A 22,343-nucleotide genomic window follows, 5' to 3' on the forward strand; every position below is an offset into this window, starting at 1 on the left:
GCCAGGAACGTGGTTTTCCTCAGGATGTCTCCTGGTAGAGAAATACAGAATCCTCCACAGCAACACTCCTCGTAATCACCATCTAGCCTTGGGGTAGGCAACTCCGTTACTAGAGAGCCGCAGTCATCAAACATGATTCAAATGATCAGGATAATCAGGCTTTTACAGAGCTTGCTGACGAGCTCATCACAAGGAGGACTGCGGCTCTCTAGGACCGGAGTTGCCTAGCCGGAGTTGAGTGGGGGAGAAGAGAGGAGAAGCAGCAGTAAAATAGGCCAAAATCCAGACGTCATGAGGTGAGGCAGATCAAGAGAGTAGTTGTAGTGTGGTTTAATCGAACGCGAGAGTTTAGTAAGTCTTGTAGTTTAAAACGGAATACAGGTATTGGATGTCTATTGGGGTGGCCCAGTGGTCCAGTGGTTAGTGTGTCGACCCCACAGTGCAGAGGTGCATGGTTCGATTCTGGCTCCGGCCTCCCTCTGTGGAGTTTGCATGTTCTCCTCGTGTCTGCGTGGGTTTTCTCCGGGTACTCCAGTTTCCTCCCACATTCCAAAAACATGCATGGCACGTTAACGGAACACGGAATTGTCCTTCGGTGTGATTGTGAGCGCGAATGGTTGTTTGTCTATGTGTGCCCTGCGGTTGGCTGGCAACCAGTTCAGGGTGTCCCCCGCCTACTGCCCGAAGACAGTTGGGATAGGCTCCAGCACGCCCGCGACCCTTGTGAGGATAAGCAGATCAGATGATGAATGGACCGTGTGATTAAAGCATCTTTTTTTATTCCATAATGTTTGGGAATACTCATTAAATCGAAGTGCAACAGCGTGTTCCCTGAAACTGCCTTACTTTTGACCACAGAGTGGAACTCACACAAATTATGTTGGTGTATTGGAATCTCTTTCGGAAACAAGGGAAAATGGTTTCATGAGAAACAATGGCTGAGATTGCAATAGTAGGCAAACAACAAGCTGAAAGAGTAAGAAAGAAAGAAAAAAGAATACCTTAATGTTTCTAGCAGACTACTGTGGAGAGAGGAAGGGGAGTTTTTGGGAGGTGAAAGAAAGGCGCGTTGGTGTAGGAGGAGATGGAGAAGTTGCGCAGCATTCCTGCCTGAACACACCAAATGGGAGCAGAAAGGAGGAAAGAAACTAATCTGAACTCCAGATGCCTTAAGGACCAACAGAGGGTTGAATTAATCCAAACACACTCAGAGAGCTCCATCCCTTCTTGTGTTCTCTGTTGTTTTTCTTCGACTTTGACAAGTCAGCAGACCGGACTAACACGTCAACTGTGAACCTTTTAAGCCAGATTTTTTTTTAAATTTATGTAAAACTTTCAACACAGCAGTCAAAGCTCCTCGACTTTGTTTTGCGGGTTTTTTGTTTTTAATGCCAGTTGTTTGTTTTGGAATTTACAGGTGAGTGCATGAAAATGCCTACAACTTTTTCAGATGCTTTTCATTTAACCTGATTTCATTTAGAGTATAACTTGACGCCACAATGCATTTTGAGGAAGTTGTTTTAAATGGTAAAAATTCCAAATTGATTTTGAAAAGGATTTAGCAGCACATATGTTTTGGCTCTCTCCCTTTGATATTGTTCAGCTATATCATGGTTGATTATAGATGGACCTGAATCGAAAGGTTCCACTAAAGCGTTCTTTTTCCTCTCTTGAGTGGAGAAACGGTGTGTTTGTTGGTTGGTTGTCAGTGTAATGATTTTGCCAAAAATATGTCCTTGGAACCTCTTTAAGGTACAAGCAGTCCCTTGGCCAAAATATTCTCCGACCTGAGCCATGCTCCATTAAGTCAGGTGACATTGAATTTGTTTCACAGCAGGAGTACCGTTAACTCAAATACTAGAATGCCAATGTGAGGTCCATTTCAGGGACATGTTCTAACAGAAGATTGTCGTCCTTTTAGGTCATTTATTGTACATGCTTCCTGTGTTATTTTAAAGAGATACTTTGTGATTGAAAGTCAATCACTAGCTGGAATTGATGTCAATCGTCTCAACGTTAAAGCCATTTAGTGTGCCTGTTTTATTTATCATTCTTTCTTTTTGAAAAAAAAAGTATTTGAATTTTCATTACCTTGAGATTTTTCTGCTCATGGAGGTTGATGAGTACTTATGAGATCATTTGAACATACACTATAATTAATGTAAACCGGAATTGTCGTGCTTGAAACCACAGCATGCCGGCCTCACCTTAATTCCTCAGGCAACAGTCAAAGAGCGTCCTCAACATGATAATATATAAGAAATGAGAAATACATGATCAGATGCCATCCGCAATTGCATTCATGACATATGTGGATGAAGACCAGGATTCTGGAGTGTGGGCTTCCCTATTCCAGACTTTCCTTCTGGGATTCCTCAAGGTCACCCTCAGCCACCTGGAAGCATGAAAGTGGTCCACAAGTGAGCATGTGCAGCTCTGTCTCTAAAGTCAGCTGCTGACCATGTTAACAGCTACCAGGAAACACCAGGCTGGGCTGGGTGCACTGCACAGGAATGGAAATGTGCCAGTGTTTTCCTTTTCTTGTTTTTGCTTGTCCTTTCAGCTTTTAACTCAACACGACCCTCTTTTCTGATCCCATTTTGTCCTCTTCAAACTCCCCATGTATCCTGCTATGCACTCTGTTTTTGCTGTCTTTTGTTCCTTCCGTCCTCTCCCACTGTCTCCAGAAGTACTGGTATAGTCATTAGTGAGGAAGACCAAGTAAAAATGTAGCTTTGACCCACAAAGACAATTCCAGACCACTTTATAGCGGAGATGAGTTGGATTTTTATTGCTCTTAAAATCTTTCAGGGACAGCGGTTACTACAGTGGACAGCTTATCGTGCTATCAGGTTACAGTGTGCATGAAAGGGTTAAAGTCACAGTAGCATCAAAAGGAGATGATCGCATCCCAGATATATTCGAGGTGAGGGTGAAGACTGCAAAGTTACACCTTGTCCAATCCGTTTCTGTTTGCATATTGAGCGTATTAAAAACTTGATGGTTGGCCACATTGCAACATCTGCACAGAATAATTTGTGAACCATGGGTATTGTACAGTACATCAAGGTTCACCAATCTTTCTGGAAAGGATTTGCGCATCACTGTATTTTGTTTTAATTCACATCCTACACAAAGTCGCAACTTCATTGTAATTGAGGGTTGTCAGATTTGTTGATGGAATTTTGTGGATGAACGCAAAAATACCCTTCACTTACAGTACAGAAGCAATTTTGCTGAAATTGCCTTTATATTATGCAGTAAACACACCCAGTCTATACCAAATGTAATGACATATTGTTGGGAGCTAAACTGAACCATTCATTGCTCAATTATGACATTCAATTCAAATGCATTCACTCCTCAATTTTGTGGGCTGTTTAGCCCCTCAGGCTGTTGGGGATCTGAAGCACGTACTTGGCGAACTGTACGCTCTATCATATCCGACTGCCATAACATGACTTTGAAATAAATGTTTGAATTGTGTATATGCATGTATCAACTCTTAATTCCGGTGCTAACTTGTATATTATACCTCACTTTCTGCAGATGCATTAATGGCGTGAGCATCCTCAGTGATCCAGTTATGGCGTTGTGGTTGTGTACAAAGATTTTCTGCAGGTTGGCTGCAGTGTGTGCTCCCCTTCTCCTCTCATCACCACTATGGCTAATGGTAAATATCTTAATTACACGAACTGTGTTATCAGCAAGGTTCAACTTGCTTCATGTTGAATTAGGATTAACGGTCAGTCACTTTAAACTTTTTGAATCTCCTTTTAAATTGCCAAACTCAAATCCGCTCTTGTTATTTCACATTTTCTCTATACTTATTGGGCCATCTGGGCTGTCATCTCTCTCCTATTGCAGATCTCCCTTGCCCAAGCTGAACCCTCCTGTCCGCGGGGTTGTAGCTGTCCAAGTGTCAAAGATGTTCACTGTACGTTCAGACATCTCAAGGCTGTACCAAAACCTTTTCCTAAAGACACGGAGAGAATCAACTTGGGGTAAGACTTGGTCACATTTTAAAATTGCACTTCTGGAAAATCTAAACAGTGTGACTCAAGTTGTGGCAAACTTTAAAATGCTGCAGGAAATAATCTGTTGTAGGTTATGTCAACAAAACCACAAGACTGTTAACGATCCAATTATTTGACGTAGACCTGGTTTTGGTCTATCTAATATTTCAAATATTCTATAATCTTGTCTCAACATGTATGACCATAATGCATTGATGTTCATCTGTTCTCATAAAAACTCATGGCATGTATTTTTTTTTTTGTTTACATCAAAGCAATAATCGGGAAGATCGGCAGCCCACAACTAACTGTGTATTTGATATGACAACTTCTGTTTGAAAGCCAGGAGCTCAAGGTTTAGCACCAGCATGTGGTTGTAAACTTACAGTGAAGTGGGGAAAGCTCCTAATCACTTCCATGTGGGTCTTTGCAGAGTGGATGAAGGTTTCAGCACAGTGGTCTCACACAGTAGATAAATAACACAGTCACTGTGCAGTAACAGTATAGTCTCTATATATGTTCTAAATCAGGGGTGCCCATTATGTCAATCGTGATCGACCAGTAGATCAGGGACTGGTCCCAAAATGATCCCAGGGTGTGTAGAGGAAAAAAACAAACAAAAAAAACCATTTGTGTCTCTGTGCATGTCAGTAATATATATACCGGTATTTGTGTTAATGTACACTGCACCCTAATAATTTTATCAGTCTCACTTTCACAAAAAAGTATTTAAAAAAAAGAAACTGAAATAAAGTTAACCTACGGTGGCGTATGACTGTTGTTTGCGCTCAGCAGTCTTCGGTTGCAGCTTGTGCTCAGAGTTATTGTGCTAATCTTTTATCGTTATCACTACTCTCTTCAGAGTTTATTTTGTACAATTGTACAATTTTAACACCACTTTGTTCTGTCAAGACTCAAGGTGAGAAAGACTTCCGAAAAAATAAATGAATAAATAAATGAAAAGCTAAGGTTTATGGATTGGGAAAGCAGTCAGCAATGGAAAAATCGTGATGAAACAAAAAGGTGATGAGACGGAATGAGACACTCAGTTTAATACATGAAGTATTCGGGAATGTCAAGTAACAGGTGTGGAAAGGCACAATCACGGAAGGTAAGCACAAGAAAGGGAGCAGAACACACACACACACACACATACGACACGGGCAAGGCAATGTTTCAATGTAGTGCAGTTTGTTTGCAGGGCAATTCAGTGTTATTTACTATAATTGCAAGAGGGCAAATAAAATCACCCCAAATAAAATACTTTCATATGTCACATGGACAGATAAATACAACAGCTGGCAGCCTGGATTCAGAGTCGAGGATTGTCTCACATCCTCTGAAAGACTCTTTCAGGTTTTAGCCGCATTAAACTGAAACACTCTGATTCTGGAAACCAGCAGGAGATCACTCCCTGAAGATTTAATAGTCCGAGAAGGTGTAATCGGACCTGTACTTTGACACTAGGCCATGAAGCAGGGCAGTTTTGAAGGCAGACCTCAAGCAGCAGAATTCTGATGTACTGCAGCTGTCTTAAAGCTTGTTTCAAAGGCCCAGTGACCAGGCCCATGGCCGGTCCAGCCAATAGGTATGTCCTTGGTTAAGCAGAATGGAAGTGATTTAATAAGGACGAGGAAGAATGTAGAGGGGGGACGATTATTTTATGAATAAGGATGGAGAGACGATAGCGGAAGGATGCTCAGGTCCCGGATGAAGAACGGACCGGCAAAATAGGGTAAAGTGCCCATCTATGCTCATTTTTTCCTGCACTGCTATTGCAGTGACCGTATATGGATAGATTTGACAATGTAGAGGGCAGTAGGTGCCTGTTCCCAAGTTCAGTGACTTTTCAAGGGAAAATGTCAGGTGAGTGTACGTACACACAGTTTGAAATGGGTCCATTTTTTCATGCTCTATTTACAGATTTTGTGCATACGTACACTTTTAGTTCGATTCCTTGGCAGTCTTGTATAAGTCATACCCCTGGTGGATAACTCATTAATGCAGCTCGTCATTGGACTCAGACTGCAATGGACTAAAACCATATTTCTACGACAGCAGTCATGTTGTGCAGGTAGGAAATAAGACACTTGTGACAAACATCAACAAAGCCATGCAATATTGTATGGCCCTAAGTTTCACATGAAAGCAATGCTGAAGGTTCCCCCCAGGTTGAATTGAGTTATTTAATAGTGAATGACTCCCTCACTATAAGGAAGTGCTTCATGGTAATTGTATGTTATTCATTTGTGCTTGGTTTGTGTTTACGTGGTGCAGCGTATGATCCTACAGGAATCAACAGAGCACATCAGCAGACCAGATATTTGGAGGGGGACCAGACCTTCAGGGAACTGACATAACAGACTTTCAAAACACCAGACCACCCACTTAACCATAGTTCAAAGGCACGACTTTGGTATACATTCATACGAGGCATATTCTGTGGCTTTTATTTACATTTCGGGACTGTTTTGTTTCGCTATATTATAGTTTGACTTTGTTATGGAAATTGAAGACCAATAAATAAATGTCGCTCCTAATATTTATCCTCTCAATGAATAATGCCGAGGAGGATCATATGGAGAGCAACCATACTAAAAACAACAAATATTAGCATTTCATTTGAACCTCATACTCAAGGTAATCTCATCAAGAAAAGGCGTGTTTCACCATATGTGAAGCAAGCCAAGCCAAACAAAAACGAAGAGAAACATAAAGGCAAGAATTTGAGCAGTAGACTGATATAGATTGAAGATTGGGTTGTGGCTATGAATCGGGCTAAGCTCATCTAGCCCACCTCTCCTCAGTGCCATGAGGTGCTCAGCCTATCCTGCCCATAAGCAAGGCAAGTCCTCGGAACGCTACCAGCAACAGGAAACTAGGGCGCAGGGCAGATAGACCCCGAGGAAACGGCAGAAGCTCCCCTCATCACACAAGCTAACTCACATAACTCCACCCGAGAGTCTTTTGTTACAACTCTCAAAATATTTCAATGGGTAACTGTTGTTTAAGGTTAACTGTACGGACTTAGTGTATGACATCTTTGTAGACTCAAAACTTTGAATTTTGGAAGGCCTTGCTGTCTCACTGTTGATAGAAAGTCTTTTTTTTTTGCGCCGGGGTATGAATCACGTATTTGATTCAGGCATCCGCTGGTCTGTGCTGGATTTGTCATGGGAATGACTCTTGGAAAGACACTGATTGTAACATGCTGAAAGCTGGAGAATGCACAGCAGGGTTTTCAATAGCGCTTTGTATTTTAACTAGGATTATGTGCCAAAGCTCTATTCGCATATGCTCCTGCTGCTTTACACTATGTTACCGTTGTTAACATGAAACAGAACAATCCAAAATCTCTGACGAGAACAGGAATGGTTTTCAGTCACATCAATGGCAGGGATGGGCAATTGGCAGCCAGTGGGGCACATGTGGCCCACGGTCTCAGTGTCCCTCGATCAATTTTTGAAAATAAAAATGTTGACTGCAACCTGAGCAGTTTTAAGGTGGAATAAGAATGTTCACCAAAAGATGGAGGACATTGCTCAAGTGTAGCTTCAAACCCAAGACTGTACCTCCACATCAGAGAAGAAGAGAGCGGGCCGTGGATGGAAGGAATGGTGTAGGTTGAGGCGGCTCTATGAAAATCAATTTTGGATTCATTGCTTTTAAATGGGAATTTTAAAACAGTGGGACCGACAACAAAGATAATTAGAAAGTAGAGTATTTTCCACACTATAAGGCACTTTGGAGTATTAGGTGCACCTTCAATGAATGTCCTATTTCAAAACAGTTTTCATAAATAGGGCGCACCGCATTATAAGGCACATAGAATAGACGTGACAATAGTGACTTATGCAGTTGCGTTATGCATCCACTTGAGGGATCTCTGCGATAGGGGAATAAAATACAATACAATACAGCATTATTTTTATTGTGCTTTCACAACAGCTGCAGCTGTGTGAAAGCATTTTACAGAACATTTAAAATACTACGTCTAAGAAATCAGAATATTGATCCATACATAAGGCGTATCGTATTATTTGGCCCACTGTCGGCTTTTGAGAAAAGTGAATGTTTTAGGTGCACCTTATAGTGCAGGGAAAAAAAATCCTGGTAATTAAGCATTGTACTAACACATTTTTTTCTAGTTCTTTTCAAATATTTTTATTCAATAATAGTTCACCTCATTTGGTGAATGGCACAATGAAATAATGCTAATTTCATTTCAAACGACCTACGGACAGTCCGATCCTGCGACCAGGTAAACATTTTTGTTTTTGCTCTTTTTGCTTCCAGATATAATAGCTTGACTGAGGTGAAGGCATCCGAATTTAGGTCACTACGGCAACTGGAAATGCTCTTGATGCATGGTAACGACATAAGCACAGTCCACCCAGGGGCATTTTACAGCTTGCGATCGCTACAGGTACTATGTATGTGTGTGTTACAGCATTGATCATGTTATATTTAAACAGAAATGATCTATAACTAAAAAGAAACTGTATGCAAAAAAAATCAAGTACTGTATTTTAGTTAAGTACCCGCTGTAATCGTAACATCATTACAAATGAAGTCAAAATTATGAGCCTTACCTATGATTTTATCATGATTATACTCGTTTCAACTTGCTGGTAAAACTGGTCGAGCAAAAGGAAAATGTGCCAGTGAGTTAATTATTTTATACTTGCAAAAAGAGGTCTGAAAAATCTGTCTGTACGTGCATAACAAAAGTCACGCACATAAATCAAAGTGTGCTTGGTTTTAGAAAAGTGGTTGCTTTTACTGCAACACACAGCATGTCCGCAAATCAATGTGATGAAAGAAGCTGCACATTGTCTACCGAATGTTACATGCCCCTATTCCAAATTTAGAGGACCCCATACCTGCCTCAGGTGTCTTTAACTTCAGTCAAACTCATACTGCAATTACACTGTGTGAATTCAATTAATACAAATTTAAGGTTGGTTTCATGCAATTTTGTGAACTTTTCTCTGTGAGGCACATTACGAGTAACATGGATTCTGTATTTTTTTCAGATATTGAAATTGAGTTACAACAAGATAACAACAGTGAAACATGGACTGTTCGATGGTCTGGCGGGCCTGGTTCGCCTGCATCTAGACCACAACCTCATCAGCTTTATCGAACCATATTCTTTTTCGGGTTTGACTTCCCTCAAACTACTACAACTGGAGGGGAATCTTCTCAAAGAGATTCATCCTCATACCTTCATTACAGTGTCACTATTAGGGAACTTTTGGACTTCTGGACTCAAGTAAGTAAACACACACACACACACACACACACACACACACACACTTTCGCTTGAAATTTAAGCTTTATTTGTTTTTGAAGGTATGATATCAAGATGAATTAAATTAAAACAATAATGCTATAATCTTGCCTGAGTGGTATAAGGTAATACCGACAGTTCATGTCAGACTAGAATTACAAAATGAATTTTAGAAGTTTCACCAATTTTTCCAAACACAAACATTTGGAACAAGGAAACTTCTCCAAGCTTGCTCTTTTGCACTACCTGTCCCAGTTTGGCCACTTTAAATGTCCATGGCTTTTTTAGAATCTGGCATCTTAATTAGATTTTTAATTTATTTATTTCTTTTCTCAGGCACTTACACCTTTCAGATAATATGTTGGAAAAGCTCCCTGCGACTATACTGAACACATCTCCCAGATTGGAAATTCTCTCTCTTCATGGTAACCCATGGACCTGCGATTGCCAACTCCACTGGCTGGTACAGTGGAGCTCTACACATGAAGGTATCGTAGAAAAAGATATTCATGACTCTCATCGTGCTGACATTTCCCAACCTGCCACTTCGTCGACTTTCACACAGCAGGGTGTGATGCCAAATTTGGACTTTTTTGTTAGGGATGGATGGATGGATCATAATTAGTATTACAAATTCCAAATTAAAAATATACAATTCAAAGACATATGATGAGTAATCAGAATTGTTTTGGTTTATTGAAACTGCTTACTTACAAAATATTGTGCATTATAAGCAGACATGTAAACCCAGAAACCTTAAAGGTTTGTAAGTAGTATTTACAGAGGAAGCGAAAAAAAAATTCTAAAATGTTCACAATATTTTCAGCTATTTAGGCTAATCTGGAGTAAGAATTTACAGATTTTTTAGCATCTATTTTGCCTCCCTGCTACTCTGTTAAACAGACAGAAATATGTCAAGTTCGAATTTGTTGCGTTATATATTCTGGAGTAAGAACTGAAAAAAACATTTGTTGCAGAGTGAAAAGCAAGAAAGTTAAAGATGACCGTCTTGACCAAGCTTTTTGGTTTCTCAACATTTGCAAACAGTGCCAGAAAAGATGCACATTATATTTAAGACGTCTCTTAGGAGTTTTGTCATTTTGGCATCTATCTGACAGCTGACCATCCTTGCATCCTTCCTTCCTATCATCCTCATTTACATAAAACCAGAGTGGCTATATGAAAAAGTTGATTCATCTCTCCTATTCTTGTGTCCAGGAGTAATAAAGTGTAAAAAGGATCGTGAGAGAAGCACAACAGAAGTTTGTCCTCAGTGTTTCTCTCCTCAACCACTGAACGGCACCATATTGCTTGGATTAAGTGAAGATCAGTTTACCTGTGAAAAACCAGCTCTTCACTCTTCCCTCAAACTGCGGGACAACCCTATGTGGGATGAATCTGACACAGAGCCTGACCTGCCATACACCAGGGACTTTGAAAAGCCCTTAGGCCATTTAAGCTTTTTTCTCTCAGATAGCCATGGAAATAATGCTCATGTGGACTGCGATGTGCGCCACCCGGGAGAGAGTTCTCATATAAACTGGACAGTGAATCCACGGTCATTTCAAGGGTTTTCTGCCAACATCTCATTAGCAACCACTCTGGAGTGTGAGATTGATCGGGAAAAATTACAAAATCTTTGGCAACTGGTCGCGTATTACTACGAAAGTCCTGCTATCTTGGAAAGAGGTCAGAAAAGAGCTAACACCAGCAGAACTACTTATCAATATGCCCAAGTTACAAATGAAAATTCCCCTTATTTCACAGACTTAAAGGGGTATTTGGTGGCAGAACCAGCATGGCTGCTTCAACACAGAATCTCTTTAAAGCTCAATAGACAACAAACAACAACCAAAAAACTGGTTATGGATTTGACAACCGCCATCACCAGAATAATCCACAGCCACAGAGGGCAGCAGGATGACAATGAGCTTTCTTCCTCTTGGGCAATGATCAACCGTGGGACCGCATGGCGGGTCAATAGTGCTCTTGAGGGATCAAAGGTTCACTTAAAATGCAGTGTTGTCACTTCAGAACAGGAGGTAAAAGTGGAGTGGATGCTTCCAGATTTGTCCTTTGTGGAGGGTGAAACTGAAAATCTTAAAATTGATGATACCGGAGATCTTGTGATCATGAATACATCACACTCTGATTCTGGTCTCTATCACTGTATGATCAGAACCAAAGCAGGAGTGGATTTGATGTCTTTGAGGCTTACTGTTAAAGAACGATCACCAAGCCCCTCTGCTTTCAATGGCCAGAAAATTGTCGTTGGAAAGGGTGGTTCAATCTCGCTCCCATGTGAGGTAACATCAACACCACCCAGTCAAACCGTATGGTACATGCCCACAAACAAAGTACTTTTTCCCACACAAAAGACAAGAAAGGCTGCAGTCATGGAAAATGGTACGTTGGTGGTAAGGAACTTAATGGAAGAAGATTTGGGAGAATACAGTTGTTTGGCCTCAAATCTCTACGGAGTCGACATGCTGTCTCACATGGTGGAAGTGACAGGGGAAACGGTCTCTGAAGTACAGACAGAAACAGAGCAGAAAATCTTAAACACCGACATGGAAGAGGGTTCATCGGGAGATTACCAAGAAAATCTTCGCCCTTTTGCGACACAGATGCCTACAGTAGGAAACCAGCGAAGGAATGGTTTGTTTTCAAACAAAGTCCCAAAGAAAGATTTTAAACGAAAACCGACCATTGTGGTGAAGACTTTGGATCCAAATTACTGGGCGGAGGTTTTGGCAAAAGCCAATGGTAAACTACCCTTTGCACGGCCATCAGAGGTAGCATTGCCGTCTTCCGCCACTGCGATTGCCCCAACCAGTCTGACAACTGTTTCTCCCTACACGACTGCTAACATTGATCCCATTACAACCATTTCTGAATATAGGATGGAGTCAACAGCAAAAGAAGCACAACCCCAAACTTCACAGACTCCATTCGTCACAAGTACAGAGTCATTCCTTAACTATGTTAGTGGGATGACAGAAAAAAACAATGGAGTAATTCCAATTGTCAGGACCCAAATTGAAAACGCAGAAAACCGACAATTTGTTGCAGGCAACAGGAAATTTGTTCCTGGTCGCTCAAACCGAAGAAGGCCACCTTTTAGACGCAGAAAACCATCAATGAGAAGAATTCATCCTTTTGTCCCACCAACAGCCACAAATATGACTACTTCCACCCCCACCACCTCTAGTTGGAAAAGACCTGAACAAACTATTGTCACCACCTACTATCAGACAGAGAAAGTAGGAGTTAATGAGCATAGCGGAAGCATGAACAAGAGAAAAGAATCCAACACTGAAAGCCATCATCCAGTTCAGGATCTTGAAAGTAGCCATATAGCTTTTCAATCAGTCAAAGACATAGGAACCAAATTAGAGATTTTGCCAGAAACACATATTTTACCTTCTCCAAAATCAACTACTCCAAAGACAGAAGTCAATTCTCATCACACGGAAATGGCTGAGGTGGAAACAGAGCAACAGAGTGCAAATAAAAAAATAGCAGCAGGGAAGAAGGTGGATATTATGAAAGAAAAAGTTGAGACACAGTCAATCATTAGAGAAGAAACCCAAACAATGAACACAGAGCTTGAGATGGTGACAAAATCATCTAAGAATAATTTGGTCACACAGAGTTATGATATGGGGCATAACATAGTTTCAACATCCCAAACACCAAAACCCAATACTCCTTCCAAAGTGACTTTCAGAACCTCTCATGTAAGCAGAGAAAATACAAAAGAGGACAACATTCACAACAAAAACAAGGAGGTAGATAGAGCAGGAGCAAATCCTGAAAAGCCTTATTTTGCCGCCAACCCTATTCATCCCTGGCTACACCAGCACAACCAAAGAAAAGAGCAAGCAAACTCTGCTCAGGTGGCACAAAAGCATCAAGACAGAAATCCAGAGAAGGTGGAAGATGTCAATCGGCCACCACCGCCTCCCCGCAGTCCCCCAACTTCCTACTGGCCTTCAAACCCCCATCAGTACCCTATCCATCCTACTTGGCACAGGCAACAATCATTTCCACCTCCCAAGCAAGGTAGGTAGTATGTTTGTGATTGATAATGCAGTAAATAGTTTCATGTAAATCATACCAACTCAACTGGTACAGATATATTGTGTTGGAGAGGTGGCATATGTATTGACCACATATTTGTTTTCTCTTCCAGGTGCTGTGCTACATATTGTGCCCACGCAAGAAGCCAAGCATTTGCCCCACGGAAGGGCTCAAAGTCCAGGTGGCACCAATAGATCAGAGATGACAGCTCAAACAGTAAAACCCACAACCAACATTATCGAGCCCACAATGATTAATTCTCCACATAAAATGAATCTTTTTGATGCCAGGACTCAAGTCAGAGATCAACTGTTATTATCAAAGCTGAGGAACCGATATAGACAGGTTGGTTAGTTGATTCCTTCAATATGTTAGTCCCATGCATACAGTAATTAGCATGTATGATTACCGTACATCTCCTGTCTCATCATCATCCTCAATGAACCTGAAAGTCATGAACAGTCAGACAATTACACTAAAAAACACTATTGCATGATTTTTTTTTTCATTTTCATGTTAATGGTTAGGCCTTGTCGGAGGTCTTTTCAAATAAATGTCATGTTAAATGTGATTTTAGGATTGCTGCTATAACAAATACAATGGTGAACATTTGCCTAGTCTTTGTGGGCTTTTTTTTCGCTGAAATGCACTCACTAGTGGTGATTGTGATGAACCAGAAATTCCACGTAGAAATGAGTTCATACTAATTGTCCACTGTATTTTTTTTTTCTTTCGCTGAAATGCACTCGCTAGTGGTGATTGTGATGAACAATAAATTCCAGGTCGAAATGACTTTGTACTAACTGTCCACATACGTTTTTTTTTTTCCAGGCCTATATTGATCGTCTATCTCAGCTAGGAAAGATAGTGACACCCAAACCTCGCATAATGTACAACAACCCTCCAAACCCCATTCAACCGAGTCCCGTACCTCTTACCAGACCTTCCCTCCTGAGGCCACCAGTACCGACACCCCCTTATGTCCAACAACCTACAAACGTAGCCAAACCGACAGCATCCTCCTTCTCTGGTTTGAATCTGTACTCACGCTCACTCCATCCTACCACCTCGGGATTACAGCATGGGGGTCAGTGGCATGTTCGAGGTGTGCATCTAAAGTTTCCAAACATTATATTAAAAGCTACACATTGTATCAGGTATTTTTAATTTCAAATGATCTTTTTAGGAGCTGGTGTTGGTGGGGCCAAACCTCGCATCACTTCAGTGAACAAAGCCAGTGTGTCAGTCCTGGCAGAGGATGACGTTGTTCTACACTGTACAGCAACAGGGAATCCCGAACCAAGCACCTCATGGACAAAAGTATCCACAGGTAAAATGTTAAAATGATAAATGTATGAGTCCGGTAACATAACTGGAAGCCATTTGCAATGATTGAAATTTGAGAATGTTAACATATGCAACCTTTTTGTGCAACTTTACATGTGATTGACTCATTCATTTCCTTCCTTTTTGTCTTTTCTTTTCACTCTGCAGGTGCCACCATTCCAGCCAACACCAAGCACGGTTCCCGGTTTGAAGTATTCAAAAATGGAACTTTTGTAATTAAAACAGTCCAGCTACAGGATAGAGGCCAGTATCTCTGCACTGCCCAAAATAAGTTTGGATCAGATCGCATGGTTATTACTTTGGCAGTTCAGATTGAGGCCCCCAAGATCCAACCTCCCACGTCTACAGAGATAGCAAACTATTTCGGGAAAAGTGTGACACTTGACTGTCTTGCTTCTGGAAAACCCCCAGCTCAAATTTCCTGGATTCTACCGGATGGAACATTTGTTCGGGAAATTGGGAACATTCATACGCCAATCTCTCAAATGTCACTACTTGAGAATGGGACACTGCAAATGCATTCAACCAATTTCTCCAGTAAAGGAGACTATAAATGCATTGCAAGCAATGCAGCTGGTGCGGATACAGTCACTTACCATCTCCATGTTGCAGCTTTGCCTCCAAGCATCAGTGAAGCTGCAAGTGACGTCGTAATCATTCCGACAGGTATTGCATACAAAACAAATATCCGTAAAATCCTTGTTGCTTGATCAGTAAAAATACTCTCAATGCAATTAATTAACTAATTACATCTACCCAGGGAGGAGTGTATATGTCCATTGCTCCATGAAGGGAGAACCTTTGCCAACATTGAAGTGGACACTGCCATCAGGGATCCATGTTAAGCCCTCACAGTTTCTCGGGCATAAGCTCTTTGTATTTCCCAATGGGACACTGTATTTCAAGACTGTCTCACCATCTGATGCAGGGAGGTATGAGATGTATTAAAGAGTGATTAAGACAATTGTACAACTACCATGCATTTCACTGGTCATTTTGGTACATTATAGAACTTCATAAACCGATGCTTGTTATTGCGAACATGTTCAGGATACTCTTGCTGATTTTTGAAACAGAAATTCAGGCTTTCATTGTCCTCCACACAGGTATGAGTGTTTAGCCACAAACACGGTGGGCATTGCAAAAAGAACCGTCCATCTTGAAGTGCGGGCAGATTCCTCCTCACATATCCGTCATCCTCCTCTTCCTATCCCCCCTACTCATCATCATGCAGTGCCATCACGCCAGCACTCAGTCTCAGCTATGTATGGCTCTGCTGTTTACTTACACTGTCCAGAGTCAAGTGAATCCCCAAGGGGAACCATCTGGCAACTGCCCTCTAAAACCATCCTGGAGCATCACTACAGGTTACAAAAATATTCAATTAGAAACTTGATCAATCTATACAAGAGTGTTGAATTTATAACATGTTTAGTTGCTGTTAGACTTGAGTAAATATTTTAATCTTCAGACAATTTCTCCCTTCCATCTGCCTCCAGTCCAGAGAGGCCAATTAAAGTGTTCCAAAATGGGACTCTGAGGATTCTTCAGCTAACAGAGCTGGATGGTGGAAATTATCGGTGCTTCTTTCAGCGACCGAATGGAGAGGACATGGAGGTCTTTTGGGTATGATTAGGACACACAGAGATTATAAGCAGATCGATTTAAAGAGGTGCATTTTTATTGACAATTACCTGCATTCTTCTTGTATTTTCTCTCAACAATCACAAATGTAGCGGCAGCGGTAGACCATGTGAAGAAAAATTGAGATCACTTCACTCTTTTGCTCCTTACATATTTCTGTATTAGGTGGATGTTTTGATGACACCGCCTAGAATCGAACATGTGAGGACAACGCAACCGAGAGTCAACTTTGGGGAAAAAGTCCAGGTATCTCTATGAACAGTTTGAATGACACGCAGTACTGTGGTTGAGTAGCATCACGTGAAAACAACAAATAAATCTAAAACATTTGTGTGTTGTCTCTGTCTTAGGTAGACTGTGTTGCAACGGGCCTCCCAGATCCAGAGGTTTCCTGGAGTCTACCAGATGGAACGCTCATCAACAATGCTCTTCAGTCGGACGATAGTGGCTATCGCAACCACCGCTATGTTATTTTTGGCAATGGAACATTACTTCTTCAACAGATGGACAAAAAGGATGAGGGTGACTACACTTGTTTTGCCAAGAATAAACTGGGTAAAGATGAGAGAAAGGTTAGTGTCAAGGTTGGCCCGAATGCCCCAAGAATTAGTTTTAAATTTCAATCCCTGGTCACAGTGAAATATGGAGAATTAGCTCAGCTGAGCTGTCAAGCCACTGGTGAACCTACACCACAAATATTTTGGATCTCACCGCGAAATGATGTGATTCCAATGTCATCGGACAAATTTCAGATAATGGAAAATGGTATGTTAGTGGTTAAAAAAGTAACATTAGCTGATGAGGGGAAATATGCCTGTGTGGCACGAAATTCTGCTGGTGATGACATTAAAAATGTGATTCTTGAGGTTGAATCCAGGGAACCCTTTATCAATGGCAACAAAGGGAAGAGTGCCAAAAATGTTGTTGGTATTTCTTATCAAACTGTGCTTTTAGATTGCAAGGTTGAAGGGAAACCTGAGCCAAGGGTTTGGTGGATTACACCTTACGGCCACTCACTACAACCCTCCTACCTCAGTGGTCGCTTTCAAGTACACCAAAATGGAAGTTTGGAAGTGAGAGGAGTGAGAAAATCAGATGAAGGGAGATACATGTGTCTGGCCAAAAATCATCTAGGGGAAGCATCCTTTTTAGTTGAATTGGACGTGGCAGCAATAGCAGAAAAACCAAGTTTTGCTGTTCCTAATATTGAACTCATATCACTAAAACACTACGGCGGGGAATTGCATCTGCAGTGCACTGCCCGCGGAAAACCAAACCCAGAGTATATATGGTTGCTACCTAATGGGACAAACCTGGTGCCTGGTTTTAGACTACAACGCTTTACCCACCATCATGGTAACGGGACTTTGTGGATCACTCACCTGGCTGAAAGCGATAAGGGAGTTTACAGGTGTCTAGCGAAGAATGTGGCAGGTCAAGCAGAGAAGCGTTATGCACTGGAAGCAGGAAGGAAGCCTGTGATCAGAGGGTCATCAGGTACAGTATATTTTCAACTTTTATTTATTATATTTGGGCCAGATCTTCTTGCAGTACAGTACTGTAATATTTTCCTTTTTCAGGTGGAATAAAGATCACCTATGGCCAAACGCTCAACTTACCTTGCACAGTGGATGGCTGGCCGCAGGCATCGATCACATGGACCCTACCCAATGGCTTCACTTTGGATAAACCTCAGTCTATTGGTCGAGTTACTTTTCTTGCCAATGGGACACTCCAGATGAGACAGATTGCTACGTTTGACAAAGGGACATACACCTGCAAAGCCTCCAACTCTTTTGGCACATCAACATTGACATACCCTATCACAGTCATGGTTTATCCACCACGCATCACCACTATGCTGCCCTCCATCACCAAAGTGAACCGGGGATCACCTGTTAAGTTAAATTGTGTTGCTTCAGGTGTACCCAAGCCGGAAATCTCCTGGACTTTACCTGGCCGTACGACACTAGTTCCACATAACCGCTACATAGTTCAAGGAGGGATCCACATGACAGAGGAGGGTAGCCTGGTTATACGGAGTCCAGTGCTCATGAACTCTGGTATCTACAAATGCAATGCTAAAAACGCTCTTGGAACAGATTTTAAATCTACTTACCTACAAGTTAGCTGAGTTGACACATTTCCTATTTTTGGGACCATGGCCTTAACAAACACTCCTAGTAGCCAAAGCTGGGTCAGGATTTGCCCATTATGAAGTTACTGTACTATTGTATAATAAGGATGCCATTAGGACAAGCCGCTGTAACTGGAAGCGCTTAATTCTTGATATTTTTTCTTCAAGTCATAATAGCTTTGTTCAAGGATGGCCTTTTTAGGCCATGCCCAGTGGTGTCACCAGACCACTTTTAACCACTATTAATGAGTTGTGCCCCAGAATCAGGCGTGGACTGACCACCGGCGGCCAGAAAGGGCAAAAGAATTGCTGCACGGGTGTTAATGTGTTGCAGTCACCCAAAGTGTTTTCCAACATTCATTAATTTGCGACATGCTCGGGAAGGACACTCACTTCAAAACATACATTTTCTCGGGGGAGACAGTGAAATATTTTTCACAGCAGCACAGACTTACAGCCATGTTAAGTAAGTAGTCTATGTACATGTTTTTAAAATTTCAATCTATGTTTTAGTGAGCAATAACTTTTACAGTGCAAAACTCTGAATGAATGGACAAAACTTAATGGAGCATCATATATGTATTTGTTTATCTGTCTATTGGTCAGTTAGCAAGCTAAATAAATCCTGGTTTATGGAGGATAAAAGATTGGCTGTGCCATTCTAATTCTACCGCATCAGCCATTCCCTTGTTGGCATACTACCTCAAATGGTCAAAATAATGTCCTAGTATTCCTGTTATGGGTTCATCCATATGTCCAATCCTCAAAGCAAAATAAAAAAAGTTTTGTTTTTTAAATTTATTTATAAGTTTTTGTATTTGTCCTACTTTTACTGTCTCATTCTGTCAAAATTACTATTGGAAAACCGTAATTAGATAACACAACCAGTGGTTGACTTGGATAGAAGTAGATTTCCTTTTATGGATTACGATGTGGATCAAAATTCTTTTTCACCGCCAACCCAAATCCAATTGACATTTGGACCTTGTGTAAAATATAAATAAATATAAAGTATAATGTCTTGCTGAAATCAGCAGGGATGCCCCTGGAAAAATACATTGTCTGGATGACAGTGTACTGGACATATTTCAGAATTAATGGTGCCTTCAGATGTACAAGTTACCCATGATTTAGGTACTAACACACTCCATCACAGATGCTGGCTTTTGAACAATCCATATGGTCCTTTTCAACTTGGCCCAGAGGACATGACGTCCATGATTTCTCAAAACATTTTGAAATCTGGACTCAGTTGTTCACAAAGTGCTGAATCTCAGCTCATCTTTGCTTGTAAACAACTAAGCCTTTCATGGATGCTCCTTTTATTCTCAATAATGCTACTCACTTGTTTCCAATTAATCTGTACTCCTGTACAATGTTCCTAACAGGTGTTTTTGAGCATTCCTCAACTTTCCCTGTCTTGTGTTGTCCCTGTCACATCCTTTTTGGAACATGTTGCAGGTAACAAATTCAGAATGAGAGAATGCTTACAAAAAACAAACAAACAAAAAAGACAATGTCCTACGGTGCTAAGCTCTGAACATCATGTCTTTAGAGTTGAATACAAATTGAAAATGATTTGAAAATATTGTATTGTTTTTATTAACCTTTTAGACATACCAAATTTATTGGAATTGGGTTGGTATATCCATCCATCCATTTTCCAATCTGCTTATCCTCACCAGGGTCGCAGGGGTACTGGAGCCTATTCCAGCCATCTTTTGAGGCGGTAGGAAGGGTACACTATGAAATGGTTGCCAGCCAATCGCAGGGGTATATGCTACCTATCTTACTTTGGTTCCAATGATGCCATGATGATGTAGACTGCAGTATAGATGTGTTTGAGTTGTCATTATTGCTCTACAGAAAGATAAGACATCATTTTGGTTGTTCTTTCAGTTGCAGGCAGATTTCTGTTACATTTGGCGATGGCCATGGCCATTATTTGGGGTATTTTATTAAACACCAATTCAGTCAAATGTGCAGTTTTACGCCTATTTGCTAATGGGTGATACAGAGATCTGCTGATGTTCATCAGCAATCAATCAGTTGGGACTAAAAAACGGTTCTAGAGTAGTACGTCTTATCCTCTCCTTTAGCACCACTTGGAGGTTAATTTATGTGGTACAACCAAAATATATATTTTGTACAAAATTAAGTCCACATATTTGACCGTTAAATAATTAACTCAAAGTGACTTTGAGTTTATTAGTATGCTGTAACAGTAACAACAACAAAAAATGAACAGTGAGACGTGTGTCATTTACTTTTTACAATGCTTATATCCGCTGTACATCACATGTGATCATGATTTCAAATGTTATTTGCCTGATGTTTTTTCAGGTAAAATCACTTTCACCCTTATTACATCACTTTTTTCCACACTTTTGTTGTGTTGATTTCACAGTAATTAAGTAAAAAATAAATTTCACTCACTATTGTGTGCTGGGTTATTAGGCGTTTAGCACTTTTTTTTCAACCACTTAGTGTTTCCAATAAAGGAGGCTGAATAAATCAAAGTGATATGTTGTACCCAGCTGTGTATTCAATTTCACTGTTGTTTTCACCAGAATTTGAATGTCTCCCTCTGTTTCACTTCTACAAATAAGCCTTTGATCAAGGAAGAAGGGAGCCTTGTCCGACAAAAATGTTCGGATTGTTCTTTGCAGCTTGCATGTGTGTTTGCTGTGCGTGTGTGTTACAAGATTATGTTTGTTGCTTTGAGAAAGAAAGTCTGTGCAAAAGAGATTGTCTGTCTGAGGGATTGTTCACAAATCGTGTGTGTAACAAAGACAGTGCCATATCAACTGACACACGCTATTTTGGCAGTATGTGTCAGAATGGAGGCAAAGTAGTTTAAGCGCCTGGCAACATTTTTTCGGCCTATATTTTTGTAAAAGCTGAGTGACATAGATGTTTTTGTCTTATAGCAGCTTTTGCTTTTACATTTCTGTCTGCATTCTTTGTATGTTTTAATATATAAATCAGCATGTATTGTATTGTATGTAACGAATCCGATTAGATCAAAGATAAATAAATTTCTGTCGGTCATCATGAAATCAATAACCTAGCGTAATAGACCTACTGAAAACTCAGATTGAAATCAGTGAACATAGGCTTTCTCATGAACATCTTTTTGGATTTGATACCTGACTAGAAATAATTTACTACAAAAAAAAAGATGGTTAATTGTACGTTCTCGGGTTCTGGTTGGCTATCTATTTTGTGCCACCATACTCATTATATCTGAAAGCGAAACAACTATTTTGAATGAACGCTTTGACCATGTATAATGCACTCTTAATATAAAAAAAAAATGTACTGAATTCCAAACCACTTTGTCTTAATCAGGTCTGGAATGTGACAACACAGCAATCCTGTGCATTACGGTCGCGCTGCTTCTTGGAATGTGATGATACGGGGCTAATCAGATCACATGACTTGTGTGAGAACTCTTTGCGCATTCACACTCCAATACTAGGTTGCAGAGTAAAAACAAAAACCAATCAAAATTGAAATTGCATGGTGCATATTTGTTTGATTTGCAGGGCAATTGTAGCCGACGTCTCTACTCACTTAATCCCATTATGCACTGTCATAGAGGTTTATCTATTTTCGTTTGTTTTGTGGTCGTAGTTTCCTGTATAATGTAACTGAGAAGTGTTTTAGGTTTGGTTTGACATTTGGTGAGTTGCATGAAAGGGATGAACAATGACAAAAATCTCTGAGTATGATGGCGCGGTTCTGCACCCGAATGCACGCAGGTGAAAATGAACAAATGTGACAGTACAATCGAAATAATTCTTATGAAGCGTCTTGTAAA

At 40.7% G+C, this 22,343-nt stretch overlaps 1 protein-coding gene across 1 annotated transcript; it reads left to right on the top strand.

Moving 5' to 3' along the window:
* Positions 1-571: 571 nt before the first annotated feature.
* Positions 572-19,317, top strand: si:ch211-159i8.4 (matrix-remodeling-associated protein 5). Its single transcript, XM_052071351.1, has 17 exons — positions 572-1,417; positions 3,550-3,673; positions 3,868-4,004; positions 8,313-8,442; positions 9,053-9,291; positions 9,646-9,797; positions 10,528-13,374; positions 13,505-13,737; positions 14,224-14,497; positions 14,579-14,722; positions 14,887-15,405; positions 15,500-15,671; positions 15,846-16,106; positions 16,239-16,365; positions 16,549-16,629; positions 16,734-17,880; positions 17,964-19,317. Exons 1-17 carry the CDS (start codon positions 1,389-1,391, stop codon positions 18,515-18,517), a joined length of 7,170 nt encoding a protein of 2,389 aa, XP_051927311.1. The 5' UTR covers positions 572-1,388; the 3' UTR covers positions 18,518-19,317.
* Positions 19,318-22,343: the final 3,026 nt, after the last annotated feature.

This window comes from Hippocampus zosterae, chromosome 1 (assembly GCF_025434085.1).
Source record: "Hippocampus zosterae strain Florida chromosome 1, ASM2543408v3, whole genome shotgun sequence".
Classification (NCBI taxonomy): Eukaryota; Metazoa; Chordata; class Actinopteri; order Syngnathiformes; family Syngnathidae; genus Hippocampus; species Hippocampus zosterae.